The 12,788-nt window shown below is 34.8% G+C and overlaps 1 protein-coding gene across 1 annotated transcript in view; it reads right to left on the bottom strand.

Moving 5' to 3' along the window:
* Window positions 1-12,788, bottom strand: part of WEE2 (WEE2 oocyte meiosis inhibiting kinase) — a 52,326-nt gene that overhangs the window by 26,391 nt on the left and 13,147 nt on the right. Inside the window, exons 4-5 of the mRNA XM_007504433.3 lie at window positions 4,803-4,972; window positions 2,502-2,623 (exon numbers count right to left, since the gene is read on the bottom strand). Coding sequence (XP_007504495.1) covers window positions 2,502-2,623; window positions 4,803-4,972 — 292 coding nt within the window. The remainder of the gene's footprint in view (window positions 1-2,501; window positions 2,624-4,802; window positions 4,973-12,788) is intronic.

Genomic DNA, 12,788 nt, shown 5'->3' with positions numbered 1-12,788 from the left:
GTATTGACTCCAACAAGGAAGGTAAGGGTTTAAAAAAAAAAAAGAAGAGCATTTCCAACATGAAAACAGCCATCCTTTGGAATACTTGAGAATTCTTTTCAAAAGTTCAACAGGTAAATGAAAATTAAAAATCAGAGGCATTTTTTGGTGGTTCATACCCATAGATTCATTAGCATAGGGGCATTCATTCCAAAAGCCAGTGTGGAAACTCCCTTCCCTTCCCTATATAGAGTAGATCTGTTACTTAAAGTTCCCTGGGGCTACCCAAGAGGTTAAAAAACTCAATTATGATCATCCAGCTAGTATGTGTGAGAGGGAGAATTTGAACCCTGGTTTTCCTGACTCTACAGTTGTCTGTCTACCCCATTATACCATGTTAGAATAATAATATAGAACAAAATGCTCTGGGGGAGAGCACTGGATTAAAAGGCAGAGGATCAAGGCTACTAGGTAGCATAGTGGATAGAATGGCAAGTGTGGAATCAGGAAGACCTGGGTTTAAATCTGACCTCAGACATTTCTTAGCTCTGTGGACATGGGCAAATCACTTAGCCCCAATTGCCTAGCCCTTGCTGCTCTTCTGTTTTAGAACTGATCATCAGAACAGATAATAGAAGGTAAGGGTTTAAAAAAATAGAGAGAATCTGGTTTCAAATCTTAGATCTTGTAAGACCCTAAGCAAATCATTTCATTTCTCTGGTACTCACTTTTTCCATCTATAAAATGAGGGGAAGAAATAGAGATTAAAGTCCTGGAAAACCTGAGATCCTTTCTAATTCTAGATTATAGAGTCCTAAACAAGTTAGAAGGCACCTAGGTAGTAATCCTCAAATCCTACTACAGATGTAGTGACTTATCAAATCAAACCATATAAGTCAATTAACAAATGGATACAGAATCATACTGTTATAGAAAAAGCAATGTAAATGGTAAGATGATTCACTATTCTGGACTAGTTAGACTTCAGGAGAATTTACTATAGTCAAAACCCAATGCAGTAAAGTTAGGTCACAATTAGTGTGAATAATCGGTCTCCTAAAGTAGTTCAAAGTATTTGAAATGGAACTCTTCAAAATTTTAACTACATAAGATATGCTTATTTGTCCCAGTCCAATTCATAAGCAAAGTATGAATTTGAATAATGTAACCACTTTAGGAGAAATCATGCATTCCTACTAATTGGGACCTAGCTATATAACTCATCTGATGTTATCTACTAGAAATGCAAAACTGATGCTATATGGAAGAAGTAACCAGCTTTTAATTTTTTGTGGGGGCACAGTGGGAGGTGAAACCAGCACAGAAGGATAGAGGGAGATGGGAGATAAAGATATGATGGCCACCACCACTAGTATCCACCATATATTTGAGAGATATCTGTTTCAAGTTGAGGTTGATCTATTCAATGCAATGTCATCCTCAATGTACTAAAATCCTGGAAATTTCAAAACCAACCCATACCTTAACAAGCATCCTTTAGACTTCCAGAGTTGACCTGCTGTAGAAATATATAGTAGGTACAGATATAAACAGATCTTCCAAGTTGGTCCAACAATTAGAGTCCTTTAATGTCTTTAAAGGAGAAGGGTTTTTGTTCATAGATCTCTTTGGAAGTACAGTGAAACCTATGGATTCACTCAGAATAATATTTTTAAATGCATAAAATATATAGGATTGCAAAGGAAATCAATTGTGTTGAAATACAGTTATCAGAGAATTAAAAAGTTGTTGAACTCCTGGTTAATAATCCTTGCCTTACGCAGCTCAAAGACTCCGTCTCAGTACAGCCAACCCACTGACCATGGCTTTATAATGCACAATGTAATTACGTCAGTCCACATCCAAGATTCATGTTTCATCTTTGTATTCTGAGTACATTATAGGCATTTAATAGAATTTTTTTTAATTTGGAAAATTTCATTTAATTAATTCAGAATATTTTTCCATGGTTACAAGATTTATGTTCTCTCTCCCTCCCCCCAGCCCCTCCCATAGCCAATGCACAATTCTATGTGTCATTGATTAAGACCTATTTCCATATGATTGATTTAACAGAATTTTTGTTGAATTACTTTCTATATTCAACACATGAGATCATTTACCCTGACATTTTTTCTGAATTTTCTGAATATCTAGCAAGTTGTTTAGCAATAATAAGTTTATAGTTTAAAGAGAAGCAATTATGGAACTTGGAATAGATGTTGAACATAAAACAGGAGGGTCAATAACATGTTAAAGCCATATACCAGATTGGACATAGTTGAAGTCAAGAAGTAGAAAATGGATTTGCAGAGTTCGTCTAGATTATTCTCCTTTCTCTGGGCAAGAATGCCATTGAGCCCATCCCAGAGATGTACTGCCTCTGTAGATCTGTCGCAGACAATGAATGATTTTTGCCAGTCATCAGTAGTACCGTAATATGAGGTATCATCAATGAAGGTCAGTCCCTGAAGACCCTGAATTTCATTTTGTTCTCCAGAAATCAGAATTTCTGAACTCACCATTGCAGTACTCATTCTGAATGATCATATGGTCATCCTCTGCCCATGCAGAATAGTAACGAACGACATGGGGATGCTGTCCAAGCACTGCATGTGCATAAACTTCTCGCAAAGCTGAGTTTCTTAGAGACAGAGGGATAACAAAACAAGAATAAATATGAAAATGTTTTGGAAACAAACTTAGTAGTGGTATTTGCTGAGCCAAAAGTTATACATATACATATGTGACCCTGGGCAAGTCACATAACCCCAATTACCTGTCCCCTCCACTCTTCTGCCTTGGAACTAATACCTAGTTTCAGCTCTAAGACAGAGCTAAGGGTTGTTGGTTTTTTTTTTTTTAAGGCATATACAGTTTCAAAACTCTTAGGCCATAATTCCATATTGTTCTCCAAAAATGGGTGGATCAGTTCACAGTTCCACCGGTTTACTGTTGGGTTCTAGTGTTTCTATTTTTCCACATTTCCTCCAACATTTGTCATTTTGCTTTTTATCATTTTAGTCAATTTGATAGGTGAGATATCTCATACTTGTTTTGATTTGCATTTCTCTAATCAATAAGGATTTAAAGCATATTTTCATATAGTTACATACAGCTTTGATTTCTTCAGAAAAAACTATCTCTTCACATCTTTTGACCATTTATCAAGTGGGTAATGGCTCAGTCTTATAAATTGGAGAAAGTTCTCTATATGTTTTAGATCTGAGGTCTCTTCCTGAGAATCCTCCCCCCCGCCCAATTTACTGTTTTCAAACTAATTTTGGATACATTTATTTTATTTGTACAAAAACTTTATAATTTAAGTCAAAATTATCCATTTTACATCTTATAATCCTTTCTATTTCTTGTTTATTCATAAATTCTTCTCCTATATAGGTAGTATGTTCCTTGCCATATTCTACACATGTAGAAAATGCTAGTAATGATGGATTCAAGAGAAAGTTTCTCAATGGTTATTGCCAGAAATGCAAGTGTGCTTCTACTTTCTAGTCCCATTACAAAGTATTGTGGGTGAGAAGGATTTGAACTATCACAATATTACATCATTCTTCAATAAGGAAAAAAGGATACTTTCCTCCATCTGGGAATGGCTCTTTAGAATTCAGTGGATTTTAACTTTTTGTCCTACCAATAACAAAACTAGAGATCACCTAAGATAATATGACCACATAAGTCCAACCCTTAAGGGAAGAAGAATTAATATAAAATGGGAAGTATATCAAACAGGAGAGTATAATGCATGGTCAATTTCAGCTTTAATACAAAGACTATTTTGGAACCACATCTTTAAATTTTATATTACTGATCTGTCTTATTCCATCCCAAGAGGGCTAAAATAGTCTAGCTAACCTAATTCATATGGCTAATTTTCACGAGAAGAATGGGGAAGTTTATTATTTTTATATTCAAGGCTAAGTAATGCTTTGTAGCTCTTCACATAAGAATGTTATCTGACTGTAACAACTTGATGCCAAGGGTAGTTTCATTTCACAATGCTGTACTCAAAGCAGAACTTATACAATAATTGTTCAGTTCTAGGATAAGAAGTAGAAGGTAAAGTTGCTCATTTTTTCTTATTTGTTAAACAAAGTCTTGGATGCTTAAGCTGTTTGTATAGAAATTAAAAGAAAACTCTCTTTAGCCAACATGAATGTTTTATTGGAAGAATTCCTGACCTACTAGATATTCCTAGAAGGGTCCTTTCAAGGAAGACATACATACTGAGGGCTTATTTATGCAAAATTAAAACAACAGCAGAAACAACCAAAAGCCAAATACAAATTATGCTGCTGACTGGAAAATATCATCAAGTTATTCTGTAAGATTTAATCCCCTACCCCTGAACACGAAGTCTTAGGAATAATAATAACTAACATTTATAGAGTATTTAATATGTGTCAGGCACTGTGCTAAATGCTTTACAAATAGTACCACATTTGGTTTTCATAACAACCATGGGGGGTAGAAGCAATTTTTATCTCCATTTTGCAGATGAGGAACCTCAGGCAGAGTTATTTGCTCAGGGTCTCAAAATTAGTGAGTGTCCAAGGTTAGACTCTAAGCTTAGATCTCTATTCACTGAACCACATAGCTGCCCCAATGTTATGGATGAAGGATGATATATAAGTAATAAAGACACTGAGGGAAAAACATGAAAACTTTGTATGGGGCTTTAAGCTGTGTTCCAATTAAGTATCTAAAGATATACTGAAATATTAGCACTTTATGAGGTTGTGCTAGAAAATCATGAATGTTCTAGATGAATTCTTATATTTTAAAGCAATTAATTTTAAACTCACTCATTTACAGATCCTCCCAAACGTCTTGTTGAGCATTTAATAGCATAAATATATCCATCCAACCTCTTGATGCACTTGTAGACTGAGCCAAATGCTCCTACCCCAATTTTTTCTAACTCCAGGAATTCTTTTTCATAGCGGGAACTTGTCCTCTCTCCTGTGACATGTCTCTGAGGAGATTAAAAGTAGGAAGAATAGACTGAAATGTTCTGGAAAGGACATAGAAAAGTATATTAGTCACCTTACCTTTCTAAACTGTTCTAAGGTTCAACAATCTTCTGAAGAAATCCAAAGGATTATCCTACTTTATCTTTGACACCAATGACTTTCTCATTTCCTTAATTTTCAATTATCTTACATTCTACTCATTTCTTCTCATACCCAACTTTCTTTTCTTCTTGCTCCAAATAATGACTATGGATGCTTTTTCTCCCAAACTTAATCCTCAGTGTCCTCTTCTTCCTTTACTATTCCTCTTTAAAGAGTCAGTTGTTAAACTGTTCATACACAAATGGTACTCCCCCCCCCCAAGTTGATTTGGTTTTTGCAACATCCAAAGCCAAAGTTATCTTTAATAACAGTGTTTGGAGGTGGAGCCCAAATGGCAGAGAAGGTATAGAGACCCTTCAGATTTCTACCAAATTAAAGTCTCAAAGTAAATTCTGGAGCAGCATAACCCACAAAAAGATATGGTGAAGTGAAATTTCAGATCAAAACAACTTAGAAGGTCATTATGAAGTATTTAGGACACCAGAATAGAGGAGGAACACAAGGGTGACAGGGCAGGCACCAGCCAGGCAATAGATTTTGGGCAGAACTGAAACAGCAACGAAGGCTTCTGGAACTCTCAGCCACAGATGCTAAGAGAGGCCAGACAACTGTTCAACAGGAGATTACAGGGGCCTTTTGCTGGGTCTGGGTGCAAGACTTTTGGTGTATTACTTATAGTACCAGGTTGAAATCCTGGGATACAGTTCCAGGGTGAGAAGAAGCACGAGCACACACTGGCATTTGCAACCACAGGAGAGCAAGTGAACCTAGTCACAGTTCCAAGAAGTAAAAGGGTGCTTGGGGTTACCAAAAAAACAGAGCACAGGTCCAGAGAATATTAAACACAGTTCTTCTTACATAATACTATCTTGGAAGAACTTAAGGCAGATAGATTCTCAAAGTCAGCTCTGAAGGTAGCTGCACAAACAACCTGAAGCTTGGAACAGTGCTCCCTTTGTTACAGTTATAGAGCTCAGCTTTGACAGTTTTTTTTAATTAAAAAGAAAAGGGAAGAAAAATGAGCAAATTAAAGAAATGCTCAATATGGAAAGTTATTTTGGTGACAGGGTGGACTCAGAAGAAGACAACAAAGTCAATATTGCTGCATCCAAAGCATCCAAGAAAAAATATAAATTGCTCTCAAGTCCATAAAGGATTAATGGAGGTCAAAAAGGATTTGAAGTAGTATTAAAATTGGGAAAAGGAATTTCAGTGATACAGAAAAATCATGAAGAGTCAATAGTTTGGTAAAGAAAGCACAAAAATATTAAAGAAATTACTTCCTTGAAAAACAGAATAGGCAGTTGGTAAAAGAGACATAAAAATCCAAGAAGAAAAGAACTTCTTAGAAAGCAGAATTGGTTAAATAGAAAAAAATATACAAAAATGTAGTGAGGAGAAAAAATTCTTGAAAGACAAAATTGGCCTTTGGAAAAAGAGGTACAGAAATTCACTGAGGAAAAGAATTCTTTACAAAGTAGAATTGGCAAAATGAAAAAGGAGGTACAAAAGCTCACTCAAAAAAAATCATGTTTTAAAAAATAGAATTGGGAAAATGGAAGCTAATTACTCCATGAGACATAAGAAAACAATCAAAGTTAAAAAATAAAATAAAAACAGAAGAAAATGTGAACTATTTCATGGGAAAACAACTGACCTGGAAAATAAAGTCAGGAGAGATAATATAAGAATTACTGGACTACCTGAAAAATCATCAAGGGAAGCTGTCCTGCTATTCTAGAACCAGAGGGCAAAATGGAAATTGAAGGATTTTTGAGTATCATCTCCAATAAGCAAATAGAAGAGATCCCAAAATGATAACTCCAAGGAATATTATAGCCAAATTCCCAAACTCTCAGGTCAAGAAGAAAATACTGTAAGCAGTCAAAAAGAACAAATTCAAATATTATGGAGTCACAATTAGAATAACACATGACTTATCAGCTTCTAGATTAAAGTATCAAAGGACCTAGAATAGGATATTCCAGAGGGCAAAGGAGCTAGGATTTCAATCAAGAATCAGTTACCCAGCAAAACTGAGCATAATCCTTCATGGAGAGAATGGGTATTCAATGAAAAAGGGGACTTAAAAACATTCCTGATGAAAATACCAGAGCTGAATGGGAAATCTCACTCTCAAATACAAGACTCAAGAGAATCATAAAAAGATAAATAGGAAAGAGAATCAAAAGACATTCAATAAGGTTAAATTATACACATTCCTATGCAGAAAGAGGATTCTTTTAATGCCAAAGAACTTTGTCATTATTAGGGCAATTAGAAGGAGTATAGAGAGTATGAGCTAAATATGATGGAATGATATAAAAAATTAAATTAGGACATAAGAAAGAAATGCATTGGAAAGAGGGGGAAGAGTGAAAAGGGGGAAATAGAATGGGCTAAATTACTATTGCACAGAAAAGAGGCATGAAAAAGCATTTAAAGTGCAAAAGAAGATGGGGGAGGTAAGGAGGAGCATGTGATCCTTACTCTCATCAAAATTAACTCAATGACAGAAAAAGATATAATCAATTAGGCATAGAAAGCAATCTCACCCTGCAGTAAAATAGGAGGGGAAGGGAATAAGAAAAGATGGGGTGCTCATAGTAAAGAGGACAAATTGGGGGAGGTGGAGATCAGAAACTAAACAGGGTTAAATAGGATTGAAAGTTATATGCAGTAATCATAATGGTGAAAAAAAATTTACGAGTCTAATAAAGGCTTCTTTTTTCAAATACATAGAGAAATTAGTTGAATATATAATAATAGTAGTCATTCCCCAATTGATAAGTGGTCAAAGGATATGAAGACAGTTCTCCAAAAAAAAAGTAATTAAAGCTCTCTATAGTCATGCAAAAAAAAAATGCTCTAAATCACTATTAACTAGAGAAATGCAAATTAAAACAACTCTGAGTTACCACCCCATACCTATCAGTTTGGATATTAGGACAGAAAAGAAAAATGAGAAAACTTTGAGGGAATATGAAAAAGCTGGGACACAAATGCATTGTGGGGAGAGTTGTGAACTGATTCAGTCATTCAGGAGAGCAGTTGGGACCTATGCCTAAAGGGCTATAAAACAATCCATCCCCATTGACCCAGCAATACCATTACTAGGTTTATATCTTAGATTTTTAAAAATCAAAACAAAAAGGAGAAGGACCTATATGTACAAAATTATTTTAAAAGCAGCTCTTTGGGGGTTCCAAGATTTGGAAAGTGAGGGGATACCCATCAACTGGGGAATGACTGAATTATAGTATATGATTGTAAAGGAATACGACTGAGCTCTAAGAAATGACAAGCAAGAAGTGTTCATAAAAACCTGGAAAGACTATGAACTGAAGCAGAGTAAAATAAATAGAACCAGGAGAACATTGTATAGTGAAAGGAATACTTTATGATGAACAACTGTGAAATAACAGCTATTCTTAGTAATAAAATGATCTAAAACTATCCCAAAGGGCTCATAATTTTTAAAATGTCATCTACTTCTAGAAAAAAAAAAGAATTGAGTTTGAATCCAGACCAAAGCAAAATTTTCCCACTGTCTGAATTTTTTTCTGAGTTTCCACAAAAGTAGTAATATGGAAAAAATGTTTTACATGATTGCACATGTAAAATCTATATGAGATTCCTTACCATCTCAAGATGATAAATTATCATTTCAAGAGGGTGGGGGGAAAGGGAAGGAAGAAGAGAATTAATCAATATTGTTTGAAAAATGTTGGAAACTTTTTATATGTAATTGGGGAACTAAAACTAAAATTTAATACCTTATAAAATAACAATATTGGGGAAATGGAATGAGTGGCGGTAATACCATTTGTCCCACAGGGGAAATTGAGAAGTAGGACCTCTAGGAATAGTCAACTTTGACTTGTATCCCCTCACTTCCCAAAATTTATATCATCAGTGAGTCTTGCTGACCCATCTTCTACAAATCTGTTATGTTCCTTACAAACTTATTCCAAAGTCATTTGCTATAATGGCTCAGACAATTCATGTCTTCCCAAGAATTCTTCTCATCTCCAGCACTGTCCTTCAATATGTTCTGCATATGACAATAAGAATGTTTGGGTTGTTTTGTTTTTAAGCTTTACAAAAATGTTTTGTTTTAAAGGCATGGGATTTGAGAAGCCTACAGTCATAGTCAATTATCTCATTTGACATTTAAGTTTGAGATTTGAGATTCTGTCTCCATCAGCTCCCTCTTCTATCTGGAGGTCCAGTGGCAAAGTGAGCAAAGCTCTAGACTTGTCAGTCAGTGCAACCTGAAAGTCAAGTGCCACCTCATCCCTTTATTACCCATGGCTCCTTATCTGTAACATGAGGATAATAGCACCTGCTTTATAAGTTGTAAAATGAAGATAAACTAAGAAAATAAGTGCTTTGCAAACTTTTCAGTGCAATAAAAGGTGGTTGCTATTGTTGTTGAGGGCAGGTGGTATAGTGGATAGAGTACTAAGCCTGGACTCAGGAAGACTCATATTTGAGTTCCAATCTAGTCACACTAGCTAGCTATGTGACCCTGGGCAAGTCAATTGACCCTGTTTACCTCAATTTCCTTGTCTGTAAAAATGAGCTGGATAGGTAAATGGCAAACTACTCCAGTATGTTTGCCAAGAAAAATTCCTATAAATTGCTATACAAGCTTAAGTTATTATTATTACCTAGCTACCCCTCAGCCTCAAGTCATCTTTTTCATCCTGGCAAATTTGCTTGCCATACTCTCTTTTTATAATTCCATTCCTGTGCCTTAGAGCCATCATGTATATAATTTCCTCTGTCAAGAATTTCTTCTCTCTACTATGGCCAAACACACAAATACATACTTTAAATGGGGTGTGCTTAACCATTTGTCACAGAGCCTATGGCAGTATGGTGACATCTATGGATTCCTTCTCAAAGCGTATTTTAAATGCATGAAATACATATTATAAAAGAAACCAATTATATTAAAATTTAATTACCAAATAGTTTTATTTCATAGTTCATGGTTTAAGTACTCGAGGTTTAAACAATAGCCAAAAAGTTCTGAGTGCTGGATTCTAATCTTTTCTCTACTATTAATGATTTCTGTAGCTTTAAAATTGCTTAACCTCTCTGAGGTTAGATGATCCAAGGCAGCAAGTATTTTTTAGTTTTCAAGTTCAACTTCAGGCATCTGGGGATCTCCAGGCCTTTTGGGGAAGGAGGGGTAGCCTGTGAAGTCAGGACTCTTTTCATAATAATACTTGATATTATTTACCAATTAAAATATTTTTCCTTTTCCCACTACATACATGTGAGATTAAATTTTCTTCATACACTTCAACCAAAATGATGTATCATGACAGAATGAATGCAGAAGCAAATAGGAGAATATTTCATAAAACCAGGCTTTAAAGAGATTTGGAAAAATACATAAAACAATGCCATTCTTATTTTGGAAAATTGTTGCTTTCATAATTATATGATGTTTTAATTAACATGGGTATATTATTTCAAGTGAATTGATATTTAGAATTTTGTTTTTATGTTGAATATGATAAATATCAATAGAAATAAGCTATGTAAACAAAGATCTTTGGAGTGGTCTTTTGATTTTTAAGATTGTAAAGGAGTCCTAAGACTAAAAAGATGGAGAACCAATAGTATATGGTACTCTATAGCTGTAACATTATATTCTATGATTCTAGGAATTAAGGAAATTTCCTTATGTCAAAAGTGGTTTCTTTTTACTCTTACTTTCCCACAAGGTTTAATCAAACAATAATCAATAAATATTAAGTATCAGGTACTGTGCACACAAGGGGGAAAACTGATGAACTGTTAGCCAGCAAAACTCAATTTGATTTTTGAAGGAAAACAAACTAAACTGTAAATTCCTTGAGATTAGAGATTACATCTTATTTAATCTTTTCATTCCATCACAACAGTAGATATTTAATAAAGGTTTAAAATCCAAGGAAAGATAGGAGTATATAATGCAAAGGTCAATAATGGTTACATATTAAGCATAGCCTTTCATGCAAAGTCTTATAGATGAGATGAAGAAGTTTATTAGATAATGGTACAGTTGGACAGATTCAGAAACTAGCTCAATGACCTAGTTCAAAAAGTAGTCATGAATAAGGTCAAGCAGAATAGAAGTCTTCGGCAATGGAATGATGCAAGGAACCAGTCTGTTACAAATTTTCAACAGTATAAGGCCAATGGTTTGAATGAAGCCATAGAAGAAATGCCTATCAAGTTTGGAGATAATAAAGCTAACCTGGGATAATTAACACATTGGATATCAGAATTCAGATGAAAAAAGATCTCAGCTTAGAATGATGTGCCAAATATACCAAATTAAGAATATATTTTATACATGAGTTTTAAAAATCAGTTTGACATATAGGATAGGGAAGGTATGCCTACCTAGCTAACTGGGAAAAGATCTAAGGAAAAGAATGATTACATACACATTAAAATATTCGTGGCAACACTTTTAGTACGTACTAGCATATAATTGGAAACTTAAGTAGATATTCAACAGGTAAATGGCTAAACAAATGGTGGAAAAGGATTATCAAATGGAATATGAAGAATACAAAAAGAAGACTAGGAAGATGTAAATGGACTGACACAAAGTGAAGTAAGAACAACCTGAAAAATACATACATGACTTCAACAATTTAAGTTGTAAACCAAAATACGTTTACTTCTATGTAACTCTAACCAAGGTATACCCCATAGAAGAGATAAGAATGTATTTCTCTTCTTCCACTGCAAATGTGGGTGGTTCTGACTATACAACATTGCATACACTGTTGGACTTTGTATATGGATTGGTTAGTTTTGTTAAATGGTCTTTTCCCTCATCCCCTCTACCTTTATTCTTCATTTTTAAAAAAGGATAGCTCTATTGAGGGTGGGAAGGCTTTATAGGAAAATAAAGGTGATATAAAAAGAAATATCAGTAAAATAGAACAATAAAAATCTGGAGATATTTGTAATCTACAAGTTTGATGAGTCAGTGGAATAACATGGCAACCCTTCCCCTCACCAAATTAATAAACTCAATGAATGCTATTCTAGAATGCTCTAAGGAACATGGTTTCCAGAACAAGGGAAATGAGATAATCTCATTGTGTTCTTCCTTGTTCAGCCCACATCTGGAATTCTGTATTCAGCTCTAAGTGCCCTCCTTTAAAAAAAATATCATTGAGGTGGAAAATTTAGATGAGAGTCAGAATTTAGGTCCAAGGTACTTATTCAAACTGAGATATTCAAAAGTGCAATGGGGTCCCTTGGGAAGATGTTAGGATCCTATTGGATAAAAGTTGTCAAGGTTAGCTTGGATGAAGTCAGATTTTTAGATTGGAAGTATGGGTTGGAATAAGCCTCCAAAGTCCCTTCTGATACTTAGATGTTTGATATTTAAAGCTCCCTCAAGTTGAAAGAATAGGACAAAAAAATTTAAACTATTTGGTGGGGTTTCTAGGAAGTCAAAATTTATATAAATAATCTAGCCAATTACTTTTATTATTGTTTTAAATTTAAAAACCCTTATCTTCCATCTTAGAATCAATACTGTTCCATGGCAGAAGAGTGGTAAACTCTAGGCAATGGGGGTTAAGTGACTTGCCCAGGGTCACACAGCTAGGAAGTGTCTGAGGCCAGATTTGAACCTAGGACCACCTGGCTCTCAATCCTCTGAGCCACTCAGCTGCCCCCAATAGCCAATTA

The sequence above is a fragment of the Monodelphis domestica genome, chromosome 5 (assembly GCF_027887165.1).
Source record: "Monodelphis domestica isolate mMonDom1 chromosome 5, mMonDom1.pri, whole genome shotgun sequence".
In the NCBI taxonomy this organism is placed as follows: Eukaryota; Metazoa; Chordata; class Mammalia; order Didelphimorphia; family Didelphidae; genus Monodelphis; species Monodelphis domestica.
The sequence above is the reverse complement of the archived record's forward strand: the minus strand, read 5'-3'. Positions and strand labels throughout refer to the sequence as shown.